A 24,885-nucleotide genomic window follows, 5' to 3' on the forward strand; every position below is an offset into this window, starting at 1 on the left:
CTATCAATCTAGAAGTGCCAAAAAATCTAAGCATTCTCTAGTGCTGAGCCAACACATGGAAGACTGCTGCCCTGGAGAGTCAGCCAGGAGCATGGTTGGCATTGATTGAATCAATGAAACTTAAACTGTGTTTAGCCACTAAGATTTGGGGAGTGTTTCTTGTGAGAGCATAACCTAGCCTCTTCTGATTAGTACACATCCACCTAATTTTTAAAACACTATATACAATTCATTAATTTCTAAAGAGCTAAAGACTATAGTTTTCCTTTTCTGCCTTGAAAAATTACTCATAATTGTATTTAATTTTTTAATTTTATTATTTTTGCCTTATCTCTTTTTATTCTTTTTTTTAATATACTGTGATAAAGCTCTGGCAAAATGTTTTTTTTAAATAAATTTATTTATTTTCTTTTTGGCTGCGTTGGGTCTTCGCTGCTGTGCATGGGCTTTCTCTGGTTGCGGCGAGCAGGGGCTACTCTTTGTTGCGGTGTGTGGGCTTCTCATTGCAGTGGCCTCTCTTGTTGTGGAGCACAGGCTCTAGGTGCACGGGCTTCAGTAGTTGTGGCACGTGGGCTCAGTAGTTGTGGCTTGCAGGCTCTAGAGCGCAGGCTTGGTAGTTGTGGCACACGTGCTTCGTTGCTCTGCGGTATGTGGGATCTTCCCGGGTCAGGGCTCAAACCCATGTCCCCTGCATTGGCAGGTGGATTCTTAACCACTGTGCCACTAGGGAAGCCCCTGGCAAATTGGTTTCTGCTTTTACAAAACTATTGGTGTTTTCCTTGTGACCTATAGATGACTACATTTGCATGTATTTTCTATATATATCTATAGACATTTGAATGTATGTGGTACCCATTCATAAGATACAAAGGTCAATAAGTGTTTAGTAAAACAAGCTGATAAATAATTTGATCTTTATATGTTAACACTTATTTTCTATCTGTTAAAGGCTAACAGAAATGATTGAATGTACTCCAGTATAGTTTTGGTTTCTGTTAAATTCTTCTGATCACTTCCAAAGGTTTTCTTTTTATACTTTCAACATAATTCACTTAGCACTAAATGCTTATTATTAGAAATTCATCTTTAACTTGAACTGTAACATTCAATATAAAATACTTCTTTAATTCTTCTATCTACATTTTTTTTACCCTGAACTTTACCTATTAGTAATATCATCCTGATTTTCTTTTTTGTTTTGTTTTGTTTTTTTTGCGGTATGCGGGCCTCTCACTGTTGTGGCCCCTCCCGTTGTGGAGCACAGGCTCCAGACGTGCAGGCTCAGCGGCCATGGCTCACGGGCCCAGCCACTCCGCGGCATGTGGGATCTTCCCGGACCAGGGCACGAACCCGCGTCCCCTGCATCGGCAGGTGGACTCTCAACCACTGTGCCACCAGGGAAGCCCCTGATTTTCTTTTTTTATGGTAAATCTTGCACACTTTTGCTGGTCTTTTAAGAAATGTTTTATACCTAACAGTGTCATTTTATGTTAAGCTGTGTCATAAATGTCATCTAATTTGAGATCCTTTGCACATTTTAATGGGAATATTTAATCCATTCCATTATTGTAATCAATGAAGCTGACTTACAGTTTTCTATTTTTCCTATTCATGTCTTCATGGTATTTCCTTTTGATTTTTGCTATGTTATAAGAGAACATTTGGAGGGGGGAGGTTCTATATTTCAAGGTTATATCTTCAGGATTTTATATTCAGATATGTTTAAACATTGTGCAACAAGTTTCTCCATTTTTATCAACTGGACTCACCTATATAAAAAGGCCTTAACCCCTTATGAGGTGAAAATCAAAAATTTTGAGGATTCATCAGGGTTCAACTCTTTTTTCCAAAATGCATATTAACTCTTACTAGGACGAGGCTGAATATGGTTATATAAATAAGGCACTACTACATCCTGCCAACTGACTGAATGCATACACTGCCTTTCTCTTTCTTTCTGACTTAGTGATAAAGTTGGTATATATAATTGTTTTGAAGTGTGTGTTTTTTAGTGCTACCCAACTCTTAAATTTTTAGATCAAATTTATTGAGGTATAATATATATACAATTAAATTCCCCCATTTTAAGGATTCATTAATTTTGAAAAATAGCACTTACTTTATATTCTGAAAAAATTCAACCTTCAGAAAATATAAAATTCAAAGACATGGAAAACCACCAAACCAAAATGCCAGACAGAAATACAAGAAAAAAGAAACAATGGAGATACAGAGCAGCCAGAAAACAAAAGCAGCATTATGAAGACCTCATTTATCAATAATCTCCCTAAATGTAAATGGACTGAATTTACCAACCAAAAGACACAGAGTGGCTGAATGGATTAAGAAACAAGACCCAATAATATGCTGCTTCCAGAAGATACATCTTAGCTCTGAAGACAAACACAGGCTCAAAGTGAAGGGATGGAAGAGGACACTCCAATGGCAGCCAAAAGAAAATGAGTGTAGCCATACACATAACAGACAAAATAGACTTCAAACCAAAAAGAGTAACAAGAGACAAAAATGGACAGTATATAATGATAAAAGGAACAATTCATCAAGAACACATAACAGTTATTTAATATGTATGTACCAAACATAGGAGAACCAAAATATATAAAGCAATTATTAACAGACCTAAAGGAAACAGTGGCCTTAAATGAAACATTAGACAAGATGGATTTGATAGATTTGTACAGAACATTCCATCTAAATGCATCAGAATACACATTCTTCTCAAGTGCACATGGAACTTTCTCAAGGACAGACCATATGTTGAGAAACAAAACAAGTCTCAATAAATGTAAGAAAATTAAAATCATATCAAGCATCTATCCCAACCACAATGTTATGAAACAAGAAATCAACTACAAGAAGAAAGCTCTGAAAATCACAAATGTGTGTAGACTAAACACCATTCTTTGAACAACTATTGGATCAAAGAAAAAATCAAAGGAGAAGTCAAAAATTACCTGAAGACAAATGAAAATGCCACATATCAAAATCTGTGGGATGCGGTACTAAAAGGAAAGTTTATATCAACACCAGATTACCTCAAGAAATTAAGAAAAATCTCAAAGAACCAACCTAACGCATATCTAAAGTAACTAGAAAAAGAAGAAAAAGTGAAGCAAAAAGTCAGTAGACAAAAAAGGAATTAATAAAGATCAGAGCAAAAATAAATGAAAGAGACTAATAAAACAATAGAGAAGATAGATGAAACTAAGAGCTGGTTCTTGGAAAAAAAGAAAAACCTTTAGCTAGACTAAGAAAAAAGAGAGAAACTCAGAGAAAATCAGAAACAAAAGAAGAGAAGTTACAACAGATACCTTAGAAATACAAGGATTATGAGAGAATACAATGAACTGCTATATGCCAAGAACTTTAACAACATACAAGTGGATAAATTCTCAGAATTATACAACATTTCAAGACTGAACCATGAAGAAATAGAAAATCTGAATAAACTAATCACTAGTAAGGAGATTGAATCAGTAACTTTAAAAATCTCCCAAAAAACAAAAGTCCATGGTGAAATGGCCACATAGGTGAATTCTACCAGTCAAAGAAGCTTTAGTATCAATCTTTTCAAACTGTTCCCAAAAAATTAAGGAGGAAGAAATGCTTCTTAACTTATTTTACAAGGCCAACCTTACCCTTTTACCAAAATTAGAGAAGTACAACACACAAAAAAGTACATTAAAGCCTAATATCTCTGATGAACATAGATGCAAAAATCCTCAACAAAACATTAGTAAACCAAATACAACAATACGTTAAAAGGATCATACACCATGATTAAGTGAGATTTATTCCAGGGACACAAAAATGGTTCAACATCCAGAAACCAATTAGCATCATACACCACATTAACAAACTGAAGAATAAAAACCATATGATCATTTCGATAGATGCAGAAAAAGCTTCTGACAACATTTAACATCCGTATGATAAAAACTATCAGTAAAATGTATATAATAAAGGCCGTATATGACAAACCCACAGCAAACACTATATTCAATGCTGAAGAATAGAATGCTATCCCTCCAGGATCGAGAACAAGACAAAGATGCCCACTATCACACTCTTATTCAACACAGTTTGCGGAAGAGCAATCAGGCAAGAAAAAGAAATAAAAGGCATCCAAATCAGAAAGAAGAAGTAAAACTGACCTATTTGCAGATGGCATAATTTTACATATAGAAAATCTGAAAGACCCCACCAAAACCTGTTATAACTATTCAATAAAGTTGCAAGGTACACAATCATTATACAGGAATCTATAGTCTTTCTATGCAGTAACAATGAACTAGCAGAAAGAGAAATTAAGAAAACAGCCACATTTACTTACTTAAAAAAAAGAGAAGATACAGATTTGAAAGGCTCCCATGGCCCTCATGGAGTATGATGGATGGATGAGTCCAGCAGTCTCAATGAGTTACTCATCAGGAAAAGGAAGCCTCTCCTCCCAGATTCTTGTGTGCACTGGGACTGAGAGAAAAAGCGGTGACTTCATAAGAGCCTGAGCAAGACCTACCTGCTGGTCTTGGAGCATTTCCTGGGGAGGTGGGGGATGGCTTTGGCTCACTTCAGTGACATGGACACTGGTGAGAGAGGTACCTGGGAGTACTCATTGGGGTGAGCTCTCCTGGAAGTGGCCATTTGACAGCAAGACCTGGCCCCACCCAATGGCCTGTAGGCTCAAGTGCTGGGATGCCTCAGGCCCAACAACCAACAGAGCAGAAACACAGCCCACCCATCAGCAAACAGGCTTCCTAAAGTAGTGTTGAGCCTAAAGCTGCTCTAAACACACCCCTTGACATGTCCATGCCCACCAGAGGGAAAAGACCCAGCTCCACACACCTGCAGGCAGGAACCAGGCCCTCCCACAAGGAAGCCTGCACAAGCCTCTTAGAACAGCCTCACCCACCAGAGAGTAGACCCCAGAAGGAAGCGGAACTACAATCCTGTAGGCTCTGGAACAGAGACCACAAACACATAAAGTCAGACAAAATGGGATGGCAGAGGAATATGTTCCAGACAAAGGAACAAGATAAAACCCCAGAAAAACAACTAAGTGAAGTGGAGATAGGCAATCTACCTGAAAAAATAATTCAGAGTAATGATAGTAAAGATGATACAAGATTTCAAAAAAGAATGGAGGCACAGAAGGAGAAGATATAAGAAATGTTTAAGAAAGATCAAGAAGATCTAAAGAAGAGAGTTGAACAATACAATAATTGAAAAGAAAAATACACTAGAAGGAATCAATAGCAAGATAAAAGACGCAGAAGAACAGATAAGTGAGCTGGAAGACAGAATGGTGGAAATCACTGCCACAAAACAGAATAAAGAAAAAAAGAATGAAAAGAAATGAGGACAGTCTAAGAGACCTCTGGGACAACATTAAACAAACCAGCATTCGCATTATAGGGGTCCCAGAAGGAGAAAAGAGAGAAAGGTCCTGAGAAAATATTCAAAGAGATAAGAGCCAAAAACTTCCCTAATATGGAAAAGAAGTCACCCAAGTCCAGGAAGGGCAGAGCGTCCCATACAGGACAAAACCAAGGAGGAACATGCTGAGACACATATTAATCAAACTGACAAAAATTAAAGACAAAGAGAAAATCTTAAAAGCAGCAAAGGAAAAGCAACAAAAAACATACAAAGGAATCACCATAAAATTATCAACTGATTTTTCAGCAGAAACTCTGCAGGCCAGAAGGGCATAGTACAATGTATTTAAAGTGATGAAAGGGAAAAACCTATAACCAAGAATACTCTACCCAGCAAGGCTCTCATTCAGACTTGACAGAGAAATCAACAGCTTTACAGACAAGCAAAAGAATTCAGCACCACCAAACCAGTTTTACAACAAATGCTAAAGGAAAAACTCTAGGCGGAAAAGAAAAGGCAACAACTAGAAAAAAGAAAACAAATGGGAAAGCTCACCTGCAAAGGCAAACATGTAGCATAGTCAAGATATCATCCACACAAAAATATGATATCCAAACAAGCAATCATGAGAAGAGGAGAATACAAATTCAGGATATTGGAAATGCATTTGAAATTAAGTCAACCAACTTAAAACAAACTTTTATATATATAGACCACTGTATCAAAACCTCATGGAAACCATAAACCAAAAAACTACATTAGATATACACACAAAAAATAAAAAGGAATCCAAACACAACACTAAACATAGTCATCAAATCACAAGAAAAGAGAACAAAACAGAAAAGGAAGAAAAACAGCTTACAAAAAAATCCAAAACAATTTTTAAAATGGCAATAAAAACATACATATTGGTAATTATCTTAAATGTAAATGAATTAAATGCTCCAACCAAAAGACATAGACTGGCTGAACAGATACAAAAACAAGACCCATGTATATGCTGTTTACAAGAGACTCACTTCAGATCTAGAAACCTGTACAGAATGAAAGTGAGGGGATGGAGAAAGGTACTCCGTGCAGATGGAAATCAAAAGGAAGCTGCAATAGCAATACTCATATCAGACAAAATAGACTTTAAAATAAAGACTGTTACAGGAGACAAAGAGGGACACTACATAATGATCAAGGGATCAATCCAAGAGAAAGATATAACAATTGTACATATATATATATGTGCACACAACACAGGAGCACCTCAATATATAAGGCAAATGTTAAAAGATATAAAAGGAGAAATTGATAGTAACACAATAATAGTGGGGGACTTTAACACCCCAGTTACATCAATGGAGAGATCATCCAGACACAAAAATAAATGAGGAAACACAGCCCTTAAGTGACACATTAGATCAGGTGGACTTAATTGATATCTATACAGTGTTCCATCGAAAAGCAGCAAATACACATTCTTCTCAAGTGCACATGGAACATTCTTGAGGACAGGTCACATCTTGGGCCATAAGGCAAGCCTCCGTAAATTTAAGAAAACTGAAATCATATCAAACATCTTTTCTGAATACAACACTATGAGATTAGAAATCAACTACAAGAAAAAAACTGTAAAAACCACAAACACGTGGAGGCTAAACAATATGTTACTAGACAACCAATGGTTCGTTGAAGAAATCAAAGATGAAATCAAAAAATACCTAGAGACAAATGAAAACGAAAACACGATGATCCAAAACCTATGGGACAGAGCAAAAGCAGTTCTAAGAGACATATTTATAGCAATACTATCTTACCTCAGGGAACAAGAAAAATCTCAAATAAACAACCTAACTTTATACCTAAAGCAACTAGAGAAAGAAGAACAAACAAAACCCAAAGTTAATAGGAGGAAAGAAATCACAAAGATCAAGGCAGAAATAAATGAAATAGAAACAAAGAAAACAATAAAAGATCAATGAAATTAAAAGCTGGTTCTTTGAAAAGATAAACAAAATTGATAAAGCTTTAGCCATACTCATGAGGAAAAAAAGGAGAGGGCTCAAATCAATAAAATTAGAAATGAAAAAGGAGAAGTTACAAATGACAACACAGAAATACAAAGGATCATAACAGACTACTAAAAGAAAGTATATATCACTATAATGGACAAGGTACCACCTTCTAAGACTGAAGCAGGAAGAAATAGAAAACATGAACAGACCAATCACAAGTACCAAAATTGAAACTGTAATTTAAAAACTCCCAACAGACAAAAGTCCAGGACTAGATGGCTTCACAGGAGAATTCTATCAAACATTTAGAGAAGAGTTAACACCTATCCTTCTGAAAATATTCCCAAAAAATTGCAAAGGGATGAACACTCTGAAACTCATTCCATGAGGCCATCATCACCAAAATCAGACAAAGATACCACAAAAAAAGAAAATTACAGGCCAATATCACTGATGAACATAGATGCAAAAATCCTCAACAAAACACTAGCAAACCAAATCCAACAATACATTAAAAAGATCATACACCATGGTCAAGTGGGATTTATCTCGGGGATGTAAGGATTCTTCAATATCCACAAATCAATGTTATACACCACATCAACAAAGTGAAAATAAAAAACATATGATCATCTCAATTGAGGCAGAGAAAGCTTTTGACAAAATTCAACACCAATTTATGATCAAAAACCCTCCAGAAAGTGGGCATAGAGAGAACATACCTCAACATAATAAAGGCCATATATGACAGATCCACAGCAAACACAATTCTCAACAGTGAAAAACTGAAAGCATTTCCTTTAAGACCAGGAACAAGGCAAGGATGTCCACTCTTGCCATTTATATTCAACATAGTTGCTAGCCATGGGAATCAGAGAAGAAAAAGAAACGAAAAGGAATCATAACTGGAAAAGAAGAAGTAAAACTGTCACTGTTTCCAGATGACATGATACTATACATAGAATATCCTAATGATGCTAACAGAATACTACTACAGCTCATCAATGAATGTGGTAAAGTTGCAGGATAAAAAACTAATACACAGAAATCTACTGCATTTCCATACACTAACAACAAAAGATCAGAAAGAGAAGCTAAGGAAACAATCCCATTTACCATCTCATTAAAAAGAAAATACCTAGGTATAAAACTACCTAAAAAGGCAAAAGACCTGTAGTCTGAAAACTATAAGATGCTGAAGAAAGAAATCAAAGATGACACAAACAGACGGAATCATATACCATGTTCTTGGATTGGAAGAATCAATATTGTCAAAATGACTATACTACCCAAGGCAATCTACATATTTAATGCAATCTCTATCAAATTACCAATGGCATTTTCGGCATATCTAGAACAAAAAATCTTAAAATGTGTATGGAAACACAAAAAACCCTGAATAGTCAAATCAATACTGAGAAACAAAAATGGAGCTAGAGGAATCAGGCACCCTGACTTCATACTATGCTACAAAGCTATACTAATCAAAAGAGTATGGTACTGGCACAAAAATAGAAACATTGATCAATGGAACAGGATAGAAAGCCCAGAAATAAACCCACACACCTATGGTCAATTAATTTACAACAAAGAAGGCAAGAATACACAACGGAGAAAAGACAGCCTCTTCAATAAGTGGTGCTGGGAAACGTGGACAGCCACGTGTAAAAGAATGAAATAAGAACACTCTCTAACACCATACAGCAAAATAAACTCAAAATGGATTAAAGACCTAAAATGTAAGAGGAAAACACAGGCAGAACACTCTTTGACATAAATGGCAGCAAGATCTTTTTTGATCCACTTCCTAGAGTAATGAAAATAAAAACAAAAATAAACAACTGGGACCTAATTAAACTTAAAAGCTTTTGTGTAGCAAAGGAAACTATCAACAAAATGAAGACAGCCCACAGAATGGGAGGAAATTTTTGCAAATGATGTGACCGACAAGAGATTAATCTCCAAAATATACAAACACTTCACACAGCTCAATATCAAAACAATAAACAACACAATCAAAAATGGGCAGAAGATCTAAATAGACATTTCTCCAAAGAAGACATACAGATGGCCAAAAGGTACATGAAAAGATGGTCAACATCGCTAATTATTAGAGAAATGTAAATCAAAACTACAATGAGGTATCACCTCACACCGGTCAGAATGGCCATCATCAAAAGGTCTACAAACAATAAATGCTGAAGAGGGTGTAGAGAAAAGGGAACCCTCCTACATCGCTGGTGGGAATGTAAATTGGTGCAGCCACTATGGAGAACATATGGAGGTTCCTTAAAAAACTAAAAAGAGAGCTAACATATGATCCAGCAATCCCACTCCTGGGCGTATATATCCAGAGAAAACCATAATTCAAAAAGATACATGCACCACAATGTTCACTGCAGCACTATTTACAATTGTCAAGACATGGAAGCAACCTAAATGTCCATCAACAGATAAATGGATAAAGATGATGTGGTACATATATACAATGCAATATTACTCAGCCATAAAAAGAATGAAATAATGCCCTTTGCAGCAACATGGATAGACGAAGAAATTGTTATTCTAAGTGAAGTCAGACAGAGAAACACAAATATATGATAACACACATATGTGGAATCTAAAAAAAATGGTACCAATGAACTTATTTAGAAAACAGAACCAGAATCATAGACTTAGAAAACAAACTTATGGTTACCAAAAGGGAAAGGTAGGGAGGGATAAATTAGGAGTTTGGAATTAACATACACACACTACTATATATAAAGTAGATAATCAACAAGGACCTACTGTATAGCACAGGGAGTTATATTCAGTATCTTGTAATAACCTATATAGGAAAAGAATCTGGAAACGAACAGATATATGTATATGTATAACTGAATCACTTGGCTGTACACCTGAAACTAACACAACATTGTAAATTAACTATACTTCAGTATAAAATTAAAAAAAAAATTTAAACAGAAGATACAAATAACTAAAATTAGAAATGAAATGAGGACATTACAACTGATACCACAAAAATAAAAAGGATTATAAGAGACTACTATGAATAATTATATGCTAACTAATTGGATAACATAAAAAACATAAATTCCTAGAAATCTAACCTACCAAGACTGAAATATACAAAAATATTAAAGATATTACTAGATCAATAATGAGTAAGTAATGAAAATGAATCAGTAATCAAAAACCACATAATAAAGTAAAATCCTGGACCAGGTAGATTCACTAAAAAATTCTATCAAACATTTAAAAAAGAAAGATCCCAAAGAAATATTTACACATTCATGTTCCTTGCATCATTATTCACAATAGCCAAAAGGTGAAGAAACTTAAAGGTCCATTAACAGGTGACTGGATAAAGAAAATATTGTATAGGTACACAGTGGGATATTATGCAGCCTTAAAAAAGAAGGGCATGCTGTCACATGCTACAACATGGATAAAACTTTAGGACATTATGCTAAGAAAACATAATACTATGTACTCCTTCATTAGAAAACAATTCAAGAAATAGGTGATTTCACACTGGTGGGCTATTTCAAGGAAAGGCACTAGGAGAACTTCTTTTGCAAGCTCCCTACTGGGCTTCACAAAGGTCGCAGTTAATCCTCATACCTGCCACTGGTAACCACATAGCAACGTATATTTTGTTTAAAAGAAGTTGTTCAGGGGCTTCCCTGGTGGCACAGTGGTTGAGAGTCGGCCTGCTGATGCAGGGGACACGGGTTCGTGCCCCGGTCTGGGAGGATCCCGCATGCCACGGAGTGGCTGGGCCCGTGAGCCATGGCCGCTGAGCCTGTGCATCCGGAGCCTGTGCTCCGTGACAGGAGAGGCCACGGCAGTGAGAGGCCCGCGAACCGCAAAAAAAAAAAAAAAAAGTTGTTGAAACCTTTTAAACTGTATTTCTATGCCTTTGAAATCTTAGTAAAGAACATTTTCTGTGTGAGGAAAAACAGGTGGTTAAAAAGTAATCCTGTAAAACGAAAAAAAAAAGAGAAGAGAAAAGAAAGAAGACTACAAAGGTTTTAAGATACTGTATCAATAAAAGGCCACCAGATTAGATAAAAAGGGTCTGAGATTGATAAAAGTCCAAAAACATCTCTGGGCTACCAACCAAATAAATAAATGGTTATTGGTTTAGGCCACTAAATTTTGGAGTGGTATGCTACACAGTAAGAGATAACTTACACTTATCTTAAAGTCTACTTTGATATTAATCTAGCTAAACAGGATTTTAGAATATTTTTATGGTATATTTTTTATAATCTTTTACTTTCGTGACATATTTTTGACGTCAGTTGTAAGCAGAGCGAGTATGTACGTGTGTGTGTCTTACATCACACTCTGTCTTTGCTTTTAATTAAACTTTATCTTTGGATTTTAACTGCTGTACTTAGTCCCTCTGCATCTAATATAATTACTTACATATCTGAGTTGAAATATTTTATCTTAATTAGCTTTTAATTTGTTCCACATTTATGAAACAAAAGTTTAATGTACGTTTTTCTTTCCCTTTATTGCTTTCCTTTTGTTGATTATGCTTAAAATTCTGCTTTCCTACTTCTAATTGCCTTGTAATTTTGTAAGAATGTGATTTTAGTGTATGTGTTGACTTTGTACTGGGTCAGCTTAGCCACACTAAAAAACCTATCAACTCTTTAATGAGTCATACACTTCAATTTTTGTCACCTCTGCCAAGAGTTAGCTCAGCTTCCCTGCCTCATATTCACCTCTTCAGAACCAATGACTTCCTTATGGGAAAAAATATCTTTATTTTATAACTTATATCTTAAAATTTTAATATCTCAAAATTTTGTGGGTCTAATCTATGAGTTTTTGTTTTGCTAACCCTTGTACATGGTGGCTAAGTCTCTTATGGATTTTGAGCTCATATACGGCTGATATGAATCTGCAGGAATCCTGCTTGAAGTTGCATTCCTCCAGAGAGAAATACTACTTGCTTCCATCAGCTGCCCTCAGATCTACCAACCTGGGACAAATGTAGCCTCATAGCTTAGAATCTACTAATTGCCCATGCTGTATAAATTCAAAACCCAAACCTATACAAGACCTGAAGTACAGTCATGCATCCTCAATATGAGAATTTTGTTCATTTTCTGTCATTTCATTTACCTTGAACTTAGGAGAACAAAACATAACTTGTTTCCCTAGAACTTAGCTAGAACAAAACATATAACTTGCTTTCTCCCTTTGCTTAGAAGGAGTGGCATATTTGTTTTGTAGACTACCCTTCCAATTAGGCTGAGGCAATTAGATATTATTGTATGTAGGGGTAGGGTTTGGAGGAGTTCTAATCTATGCTTCCATTGAGGATGTAGTCCTTTTGAAAACAAGAAAAATAGCTGGCAAGCTTCAGAAAATGATAGTTCACTTTACAAAAGCAGTTAGAGAGCCCAGAATACAAAATAAATGAATTAACAAAAACTTGGTGTATTCATAATTTTTAAGCATTCATTGCAAAAGCAAAATAAACTTTTATCAAAAAATGGTTTTAAAATTTTTATTATATCCTTGAAATCAGATTAAAGACGATTGTTAAATCATTTAAAAATAACAATGCAAAAAAAAGAACCTACCAGATTTTTATCCACAACAATATACATATCAAGATATTGGGGAAATAACTTGAAATAGCCAGGTGTCTGAAAAACATACAACATGAGTCTTGAGAAATTTCCAAAAATTTGCCTTCTATTGAAATTATGTTCAGAGATAAACTGAGAGACGAGTTGATACTGATTAAATATTAAGGTGATTTTCAACTACAAAATTTATGTACTATTCAGAAAATTCCAGTCCAAAGCATGCTGTGATTAATAAGAATTTTCAATGAGACTCCAAGCTATACAAGAACCCAGGTATATTTCGATTTTTGCAGTAGCTGAAATTAGAAATATTAAGTTTCCTTTCCTTAGCCTTGTGATAATTTTTCATAGTAATCTTCCATGTGCGCAGATTTTCTGCCACCAATTATTAGAAACTACTTTTGACAAACAATGTAGTTTAGAAAAATGTTACTAAAGTTTACAATCATAGGCAGTTCACTAGAGCCAGGAAAGTTATTTATGGCAGCTTACAGGTCTTTGTGGAGGAAGAATTCATCAGTTTGCTTTACATGTACCTTATGTAAGCCACTGATATTATTCATTTCTGAATTCTCACATTAACAAAGACTCATTTAGAAATCTAGATCACATATTATTTTCACCTAAATTACCAGAGTAATTGAGGAAAAGGAATAATTTACATTAATTATCCAAATGCCCACACAAGAAAATTAGTTTTTTGCTTTATTTAATCTTATATTCACATATGTTTCCAAGGTTAATTACCTAAGTTTTTGCTGAACTTTCATCTAATAACAAGCATAACAAAGAACTTAATTTCTTTCTCCATCCATTTGAAAAGTCATGTAGAGCCATCATGAAAAAGTAAAACAAATTTAAAATTTGCATATCACCAACTTTTGCTCTGAAAGTATTTTTCATTTCATAAAATTATACTGAAAAATTTAAAATTAAACAGTCCACACTTACTTCTGAACTTTTTCTGACTTGATACTGTGAGCTATCATAGATATAAGTGTCATTTTCCCATAACAGAGGAATATTAGTTATATCATTTTTTTCTTCATGAATCATGTGCATGAATCCTGATACAGCTTCCATTGGTTCAATTCCATATGAGATGTTTTTAAACTGCAATATTCCCCTGAATGTTAAAATAATCAAAACAAATCTGATATGATTCTACTGAAACTATGAGAAATGTTGATGTTGGCCAAAAATTTTTTTACATTTAAAGTCACTTTATTTTTCTACTTATCTCTTTATTCTTTGAGGTGTTGCTCCAGAACTGGACCAGTAATAACACAGGATATGAATGGCTTTTTATTACAAATATTCTAATAAAAGTATTTTGATTATCTTAAAGAAAGAAGGTCAGTGGCACGCATCCATGTGCTAAAGGGGTTAAGACCTCTACCTAGGGTGTTGATTTTCTAAGCCAACCTTTAGGAGCCATAGACACTCTTTTCCTTGGTCTTAGGTCCCTTTCTTCTCTTTGAAATCTCTGCCTCTCCTCTGACACTTCACGTCTTAAATCATTTATCTGTGTGGCTGAGTTAAAGGTGCTATGCGCCTAAGAATGACTATGAGCAGAGCCAAAGTACCTGTCAGACTCAGGCATTCCACACTGTCAACCATTCTAGGAAATTAAGACACGGGTTAAAACATAAAGAATTTGGGAAAACTAGATTAGTATGGAGAGACCCAATCAGCACCTCCCACACTCAAGATTGCTCAAAGCCTCAAGCAGCATATCCTGTTAGAATCAACAAGTAGCCTCCCATCTGGAATGGATGCTGCCAGGGTGACACACTTTATTTTATCAGTAATTCTGGTTCACGCCTTTGGGAATTGAAAAAACAAAGGTGACTGTAAAACTAGAAAAGATACATAAAGGATCAACTTATAGACTAGCAAGATCTAGTACTGGCAAATGGAATGCCTTTAAACAGGCTACAACCTGAGTCCTGAACAAATGTTGAGTGATACAAGAGAATTTGGAAAACCTGCAACATATCCATGATAATTGCAATCCATCTGAAAAAAATACACAGAGAAAAACAAATGGATAAGTTCTTTTTGAAATGGACATCCCAGATATCTCACTTATACTTTTTACTTTCACTACCTTAGTACTTTAATATGAGTGGCCATTACCCAATGAAGTTGTGCCAGGTAGAAATAAGAACTAGTCCACATTATTCGATTTCAGTGAATGTGTAAAATAATATTCTGAACTTTCATAATATTTGTATTTTTAAAGAAAATCCAGAATAAGAAATCTGTAACAAAATACCTAAGTCTTACCTGAGCTAACAAAGGCTGAAAATGTTGGGTGTCATCTTTGTCATAAGAATAAACAACAGAAGCTGAAGATAAAAATGATCTAGGAAGAAATCCCCAAAACATGGTCAAATTGTGAACAGAAGACATAGAAAAATTATTCTTCATAATACAAATTTTCCTTTTGAGGGAGAAATTTAAAGTAGTGCATTATCTTGGCATATCCTATTGCCCCAATGCTTGTCATTTACAATAAATTAGGGGCAGAGGGAGGCATTTTAATTATAGTGACACATAATACTAAAATGCATGATAATGAACGGCCTAAATTGCTAGAAATATCAAATAGCGAAATAACATAGGTCTCAATTTCCAACAAAGAACTTTCAATTCTCTGTCATTATTGCTCATTAATTCCAGATTTTAAACTTGAATCTCAAAATTAAAATGTAGGGTTAGGACAGAATTTTGAAAGATTTTTTAGCATCACTACAAATTCATATTCACTAAGCTTAACTAAGTACCAATTCTTCCCAATAACCTGGGTCTGAATTTTCTTTCATTCTCCTCAGTAATTATTCAGAAACTTGACACCGCTCCTGTCAATCATCTCAATAACTTCCATGTCACCTCATCAGATCACCTGTACCCATCCTCACTCCTTATATTTATTCCCAGAGAATGACTACTTCTTTTGCTCAAAGCAAACACTTGTGCTATGCATCCTATTCTGCGCCATGTATTGAAGATACATACTTTATTGGTACTGTAATTTCAAACTCTTCCTCGCTACTGGTTTTTATCTTAACACTATTGAAAAGTTTATTGTCAAGTCATTATCATCCTAAATAACTCTCCCTTGGCCCTGTGTCCTCCTCTAGCTATTCCCTACATATTTTCAATTCTCAACAGATTTTACCAAAAGAGTGGTCTACACACAGTTTCTTTGCTTTGTCAATTCTTACTCACCCTGAACTGCTCTGGAAAAGATTCATAACCACCAGAATGTCAAATCCAAGAGACAGTTTTAAAATTATCATTGCACTGGACTTCTAGCATTATTTTGAAAACTGTGACCACTCACTCTAATCACTTAATTTACATCACACATCACTCTTCTGCTTCTCTTCCTACCTCCCTGACCCTTCTAGCTTGATCTCTTTCGGTAGAACCGAAAAGAGAAATATTGGTCTTTCCCAAGATTCCGTCTTTAGCCACAGTATATTTGTAAGCACTCTGTAAGCTCTCATTTAAAAAAAATTACACCAAACTATTGATTACTGCTAAATCTATATCCCTATTGCCAATCTCTCTTTAGAGATTCAAATTTCTACATTCATATACCTAAGGGAAAAAAAAACCCACTTGAATATCTTATAAGCAATGCAAACCAAACTCACCCCTTCCTCACATAAATATCTCCTTCATTAATATCCCCCATTTTATTACACTATAACCTACCAATTTTCTTAAGCAACAACTAAATTATCCAAGATTCCTCACTGTTTCCCAATCATTCTACCAAATCTATCCTCAAGGTTTACTGAATTTTTCTTTCCAGCGCTATGATCATTGTTCAAGCCACTATCATCACTCACCCAAACTATTATATAATCATACAATTAGACACCTTACCTCCACTTTTACCCCCTCAGAAACAGCCTATAAAGACTCAACGGACCTATATAAGTACATGCTTAAAAACATTTTGGCTTCTAATACCCTTATCATGGCATTCTAGATCTTCTACAGTCCGGCTCCTGCCTACTTTTCCAAAATGTTTTACTTCTATCCTCAATAAACCTGTCCTTCAGTCATTCACACTACTTTTTGCACACCACAAAAATCCAGTCTGTCTCACACCTGCACATGATTTCCTTCAAACAGAATGTCCCCCAACACCACCTCACTTCTTCACAGAGCTAACTATCTTCGCTCAAGTCATCTCTTTCCAAAAAGCCTTCTCTGATTTCCAAAGAATACTATCTACACATTTATCTTAATAATGCATTATAAAACAGTTCTCCATTTCTCTATTGATGTGTTTGAATATATCTTTCTATATTATAAATTATTTACCTGTGCCCATGTTTTATTGCCTTTTGTATGCCTATGACTTTACCCAATAACTGATATACAATAGGTATCAAATGTACATATGTATCAAATATACATTTGAATTGAAATAATCCTATTTGTAATTATTTTTAAAAATCAAGAAACCAAAAAATTAAAATTTGAAAAGATAAAATACTTACTGCTTTTTGAGATGGATAAAATATGGTTTTCCTTCTATTGTAATGATATAAGCAACCTGTATATGAGCATCCAAAAAAATTTCAATAACACGTGTAAATAATATATGCAAAAAATGTTTTCTTCAAGTTATGCTCTTAAAACTGACAAAATTAGGAACAATATATAACTATCATATGTGCTTCCCTTCCCATGTGGATGTTGGAATCTTCAGGATTCTGAATTGAATTGCCCCCTATTCACCGTTACTCACATATCTGAGGGACAAGCTTGCTGATAATTACCTTTTGGCTTAGACACACACCACCAATTCACCATGCCCAAGGCAAATGCCAAGATGCCCACCTCACTTGAGAGAAACCTTTGCTTGCTTACTCCCAGACCTCCTGGGAAGTAAATTTTCCTGCTCATTGGAAGAGACTCCTAAAAGATAGAACGACAAGAAACCTACTACATCTCTAGCAAGATAACACAATAAGTACCATTGCACTTTGTTTATCGAATGCAAACAATGAAATTCCTCTGGAATAGAAGGTAGGAGAGGATAGAGGAAGGGCAGAGACATGTCTAGAGAACCCTCTAGAAGATAACAGAAAATATAAGATTCATTAAATTATTTATTTGGTTAATTTAAAAAACTTATTTTAGCAAGAGAAGTAGCCATTTAAAAGTTTTCAGTTCTTTAACTTTCTATTAGAAAAGAGCAAGATTCATTGCAGCAGATAAATGTTCTGAGAAGAATCATTTGAATGGCACTCTACAAAGTCTCAGTGGACTCTTGAGGGGACCTGAAAATTGCACCCTCTAAAAATGCCTTCTTATTAAATAAATATGATGAAAAAATAAAGGAGAATATGATAGCACCAATAAAGTTTTAAATCCACATGTCTTACAAAGCAAAACAACAACAAAACTAGGATGCAATTAACAAGAAATGTACAAAACTGACAGGAGAGAAAAACTCAAAAAAGACATCATCCAGAGCTTCTACAACTTTTCATACACAGCATCCAACTGTTTGGAATTGTGTCCCCCTCCATCCAAATTTACATGTGAATTCCTAACCTCAGTCCCTCAGAATGTGACCTTATTCAGAGACAGGGCCTTAACAGAGGTAATCAAGTTCAGGAGAGGTCATTAGTGTGGGCCCTAATCCAATGTGAGCAGTATCCTTGTAAAAAAAAGTAAATCTGGACACAGACATACACAACAGGAGAATCCCACATGAAGATTCATACGAAGACATCTATCTATAAGCTAACAATAGAGGCCTGGAGCAGAACCACCCCTCAAAGTCCCTAAAAGAACCAACCCTGCGAACACCTTGATCTTGGACTTCTAGCCTCCAAAACTATGAGACAGTAAGTTTCTGTTGTTTAAGCCACATTGTTCATGTTTCTTTGTTATGGAAGCTCTAGTAAATGAATACACCATTTTTTCCATTAAAAAATTACAACAAATGCTAAAGAACAAGATCAAATTTTTAAAAATACAAATAAAAAATAGAGAATAATAACAAAGCCACAGTAATATCTATAAAATAACCATGATTAAAATGAGAAGATGGAGAATTTCAGTAGAAGTATAGAATCTTTAATAAAGGAATTAAAATCAGAAAGACATTTCTGATTTTATAGAAGAAAAAATCAATATCTATTATTAAAAATTCAATAAAAGGGTATAAGAGAATATTAGACATAGCAGGGGATAAGATTGGTGACAGGAATATAGGTCAGTAGAAAATATCCAGATTGCAACACAGAGAGAAAAATATGAAAAAGAAAACAAGAGAAATGTGACCAATGAAAAATGTCTAACACTCATGTAATTATAGTCCAAAAAAATATGATAAAGATAAGACTAGGAAAGAAATGACATTTTAAAAATTCATGGCTGATATTTTCAAAGCTTATGAAAGGTATCAACCCACAGGCTCAAAATATTCTATTATTCCAAATCAGGATGAACGCAAAGAAAGTAAACCTAGGCATGTCATGCTCAAACATTTAAAACAGAAGACAAATAGAACATACTCAAAAATCAGTAAGAGAAAAATGACCCATTACTTTCAAAATAATTCTTAATAAATTATGTGTGGATGGATCTAGAGACTGTCATATAGAGTGAAGTTAAGTCAGAAAGAGAAAAACAAATTTTGTATATTAACGCATATATGTGGAATCTAGAAAAATGGTACAGATGAACCAGTTTGCAAGGCAGAAATAGAGACAGATGTAGAGAACATACGTATGGACACCAAGGGGGGAAAGTGGCGGGGGGCGGGTGGTGGTGGGATGAACTGGGAGACTGGGATTGACATATATATACCAATATATATAAAATGGATAACTAATAAGAACCTGCTGTATAAAAAATAAATTAAATAAAATTTAAAAAATAAATAAATAATGTGTAACTCTACGACTGAAACAATGGACACCAGAAGGCAATGGAATGACACCTTTAAAGTTTTGAAAGAAAAGTAGGAGTACGTATACTAACTTATATTAAGACTTCTAATAAAGCTACGGTAATTAAGGCAGTGGAATATGGGTCAAAATAGGAAAAACAGTCTAATGGCACAGATGATAAAAGGGTCAAGCCAACAAGAAGATATAACAGTTGTAAATGTATATGCACTCAGCACAGGAGCACCTAAATGCATAAAGCAAATACTAACAAACACAAAAGGAAGAATTGAGAGTAACACAATAACAGTAAGGTTTTTAACACTCCACTTACATCAGCGGACAAATAATACAGACACAAAATTAATAAGGAAACACTGGCCTTAAATGACACATTACAAAATGCACTTCAGAGATACTTACAGAACATTATATCCAAAAGCAAAAGAATACACGCTCTTTTCAAATGCACTTGAAACATTCTCCAGAATAGATCACATATTATGCTAAAAACAAGTCTCAGTGAATTTGAGAAAATTGAAATCACATCAAGCATTTCTTTTCCCAACCACAGAGGTATGAGACTAGAAGTCAAAACTAGAAAAAAACTGCAAAAAACACAAACACGTAGAGTCTGAACAATATGCTACTAAACAACTGATGTGTCACTGCGGAAATCAAATAGGAAATCAAAAAATACCTGGAGACAAATGAAAATGGAAACAAAGTGATCCAAATTCTATGGAATGCAGCAAAAGCAGTTCTAAGAGGGAAGTTTCTAGTGATACAAGCCTATCTCAGGAAACAAAATCTCAAATAAGCAACCTAACCTTACACCTAAAGGAACTACAAAAAGAAGAACAAACAAAACTCAAAGTTAGTATGAGGAAAGATAATGAAAAGATCAGAGCAGAAATAGATGACATAGAGACTTTTAAAAAAATAATGAAACTAAGAGCTGGTGCTTTGAAAAGATAAATAAAATCAATAAAACTTTAGCCACACTCATCAAGAAAAATGAGGGCCCATATAAAATCAGAAATAAAAAGGAAGTTATAACAAACACACCAGAGCTACAAAAAATCATGAGAGTACTGTGAACAATTATGCACCAATAAAATGGACAATCCAGAAGAAATGGATAAATTCTTATAAATGTACAATCTACCAAGACTAAATCAAGAAGAAATACAAAATATGAACAGAATTGTAATGAACTGAATCAGTAATTTAAATAAACTCCCAACAAACAAAAGTCCAGGACCAGATAGCTTCACAGATGAATCCTACCAAACATTAAAAGAAGAGTTAACACTTGTCCTTCTCAAACTATTCCCAAAAATTAAAGAGGAAGGAACACTCCCTAACTTATTCTATGAAGCCAACATCAGCCTGATACCAAAACCAGACAAAGACATCACACACACACAAAAATTATAGGATAACATCACTGATGAACATAGAGGCAAAAATCCTCAATAAAATATTAGCAAACCAAATTAAACAATATATTCAAAGGACCATACACCATGATCAAATTGGATTTATGTCAAAGACACAAGGATATTTCAATATCTACAAATCAAATATTGTGATACACCACATCAACAAATTCAAGAGTAAAAATCATATGATCATCTCAATAGATGCAGAAAAAGCTTTTGACAAAACTCAACATCATTTATGATACCTCAACATAATAAAGTCCATATCGGACAAGCCCACAGCTAACATACTCAATGGTGAAAAACTGAAAGCTTTTCCTCTAAGACTAGGAAAAAAACAAGGATCCTCACTCTCATCACTTTTATTCAACATAGTACTGGAAAGCCTAGCCAGAGTAATCAGACAAAAAATAAATAAAAGAAAATCAAATTGAAATGCTAGAACTACAACAGTCACTGTTTCATACAACATGATACTATATATAGAATATCGTCAAGAGGCCACCAAAAAACTATTAGAACTAATAAATGAATTCAGTAAAGTTGCAGGATACAAAACTGATACACAGAAATCTGTTGCATTCTATACACTGACAATAAACTATCAGAAATAAAAATTAAGAAAACAATCCAATTTACAATTGCATCAAAAAGAATAAAATACCTAGGAATAAATCTAACCAAGGAGGTAAAAGACCTGTACTCAGAAAACCATAAGACACTGATGAGAGAAATTGAAGATGACACAAACAGATGGAAAGATACACTGTGTTCATGGATTCCAGGAATTAATATTGTTAAAATGACCATACTACCCAAGGCAATCTACAGATTCAGTGCAATCCCTATCAAACTACCAATGGCATGTGGCTAGAAGAGCCATACTCAAATAACTAGCTTCTGCAAGTTAGCAAATCAATGACAGCCCAAAGTTTCTGAAAGTCAGCCAATCAGTGACAGCCACAGCTTCTAGATAGGAGTAAGTGCCTCTCTCCTCTGACACTGCACTGATGAGGATTCTGAAAGTGAGAAGGCCAGCAAGTACTCTTCCTGTACTAACTGCACTAACACAGCTGAAAGCCTGACAGCACCTAAACACTCTCACTTCAGAAAGCCCATGGCTCCCTGACACCAGGCTTCCCAAAACCTTACATAACATTAACTCTGGCTTTCTTCAGAAAGACTGTGTTTACAACTGGCCCTTACAGGCAAATTGGAAGTTCCCCATTTTTTAAAATAACATATCAAGTTCAGTTTATAGTTTGTTCACAGGTTCACAATCTTTTCAACAGTTCAGCTCATTTATGATTAGTTATGAGTTTGAACGTGTGAGTTTCACTGACACAGCTGCAAGATTTTCAAATTCAATATTTTCAATTCTTTTTGAAATGTTTTGGAACTACTACCTATATTTTTATATGTGTATATTTAAACCCCAAAATGTCAAAAGGCAAGTGCAAATTTTGTAATGAATTTGCTAACAGTAGAAACTCCTCAACTGAGGAAAAAGTCCTTTTGAAGCTCTTTGTGCAGTTTGCAATTGTTCACTAAACATCAAAAATGGTGGAAAGTCAAATATAAACCAGTACATACTAACAGCTAGGCAAAAAAAATAAATGGTTTCCTCCTACAGTACCAAAGAAGGTCATATAACAAATTTGGGGGATTAAGAAAAATTCAGAGGAAGATGATGTAAGACTTGTAGCAGGCACTGTACTGGTTTTCCACTCTGTGTATCAGCAGTCTTTCTGCCCAAACGTCTAGCTGAATGCACAACTACCAGAAATACCTTTTGATTCCAAAATTGCAAGCAAATTTTCAAGTGCCAAGTTAAAATCCACTGCCACTATCAAAGAAGTAACACCAGCTGGCCCTATGTTTAACACCTGTGGACCCTCATCCTGTAAATATCTATCTAAATGGGTCCATTTTACCCAAGATGATTTAAAATTACACTGGCCAAAATGAAGAACTTTTGACATTCCCAAATTAGTTTATCTCCACATGCAATTGGGAAAAAAAAAAAGTGTAACAACTAGGCAAAATGAGTGGGAAGCTTATTTAATTGGTATCTAGAGCCTCTAAACACAACACGGAGAAAATTGTTCCCCTCCAAGCTATGGCTGAAAAGCTGACCCAGACTGTCTCTTAACTTGAAAAATCAGCTCATCTTTCTCACTTTCACTCACTGATCACTTTCAGCTCTTCCCTGACTAACTGAAAGTTGAGGTAAGTAGCTGCGGGCAAATCCGCAGGCCTAGGACTTGGGGCGGGGCCCAGAAAACTCAGTAATCAAGATAAGTACTATTTCAATGCAATACTTTAAACAATCAAAATTAATGCAAAACTTCCGTGATGGAAAAAAATATCAATACCTTCAAGGAAGACAGGATCTGACCTGGTCTAACCTCATTCAGCCTCATTCTAATCCCAGTTCTTTGCCACTCCCTTAAATTCTGCACCTGAGTCAAGCACTTTGCTTGCCTTTCCCTAGTGCTGGCCCCGTGGATCCTCCTTAGAATCCTTCATCCTCAACAGAAACACACACACACACAGGGTCACACACACAAATACACATCAAAATGCTCCTCCCTGTGAACCTGGCCTGAGTGGTCAGCTGTGCCTCCAAGAGCTGGAGCCCACCTTCAGCTACTAGGGTCTTGATATTAAAAGCAACTTAACACAATTTAAGAAATAAAAATATTTTTTCCCAATTACATTAGTTTCTGGATGTTTTATTGCCTCGGATGTTGAAATCTTTTCAGGAACTGTGGTCTGCAGAAAGGTTTTATGAGGATCTAAAACAAAAAATAAGCAGTTACTGTGATACTTGTAATCTTGCATTATTCATTTCTAAACCCAATTCATTTGTTTCTCTACATTACCAAGTTTTTCTTATAATCTATGCATCTACTTTTCCTTTCTGCTGTCCTTCGGTCATTCTTACCGATAAATTTCTTAAGCCTTGTCAAATCTTAACTTTTTATTCGCTACACACACACACACACACACACAAAGTCAGACTGCTGTAGGTAGAAAAAGGCCACACCTTTCATTTCTGTCCGTTTTACAGACAAGGAAACCACCCCACGGAAATGAAAAGATTTCCCCCGGAGTCTGCCTCTCTGCCTCCTTAGCTGCAGACCTCGAGGCCAAGGGTCGGGAGGCTGTGGGGGGTGAAGGCGAGGGGCGAGGGGAGGGAGGGAGTACTGAGCCTGGATCCTGGACCAACGAGGGCAGCCCCCCGACAGAACAAAACGAGGGGAACGGTCTCTGGACTCACTGCGGCCCCCGTGCAGCCCGCCTAGGCCAGTGAACAGGACCAGCAGGAGGAACATGGCTCCGCTGACTTGGAGCCGCCCTGGCGCAACACCGACGTCCGTTGCGCTGAGGGCGGAGCGCGGGAGCAAGACGCGCGCCAGCAGGGGGCGCACGGGGAAAGCGCCGGAAGGAAAAAGCCGGCGGAGCGCTCGGCGGCCTCGGGCCG

General features: G+C 35.5%; 1 protein-coding gene across 5 annotated transcripts in view; it reads right to left on the minus strand.

The window, feature by feature from the left end:
- The window catches only part of LOC101284300 (disintegrin and metalloproteinase domain-containing protein 5-like), a 207,613-nt gene extending 182,784 nt beyond the window's left edge, over positions 1-24,829 (minus strand). For 4 of the 5 annotated variants that reach the window (XM_033415017.2, XM_049704185.1, XM_033415020.2 and 1 more), the window contains exons 1-7: positions 24,682-24,828; positions 24,117-24,196; positions 17,548-17,603; positions 15,314-15,392; positions 14,967-15,043; positions 13,976-14,150; positions 13,016-13,081 (exon numbers count right to left, since the gene is read on the minus strand). In XM_033415017.2, the coding sequence (XP_033270908.1) occupies positions 13,016-13,081; positions 13,976-14,150; positions 14,967-15,043; positions 15,314-15,392; positions 17,548-17,603; positions 24,117-24,196; positions 24,682-24,736 (588 nt within the window). In that variant the 5' untranslated portion in view covers positions 24,737-24,828. Of the gene's footprint in view, positions 1-13,015; positions 13,082-13,975; positions 14,151-14,966; positions 15,044-15,313; positions 15,393-17,547; positions 17,604-24,116; positions 24,197-24,681 lie in introns of all 5 variants that reach the window. The other variant, XM_049704186.1, reaches the window with a different exon arrangement.
- Positions 24,830-24,885: the final 56 nt, after the last annotated feature.

The sequence above is a fragment of the Orcinus orca genome, chromosome 21 (genome assembly GCF_937001465.1).
Source record: "Orcinus orca chromosome 21, mOrcOrc1.1, whole genome shotgun sequence".
In the NCBI taxonomy this organism is placed as follows: domain Eukaryota; kingdom Metazoa; phylum Chordata; class Mammalia; order Artiodactyla; family Delphinidae; genus Orcinus; species Orcinus orca.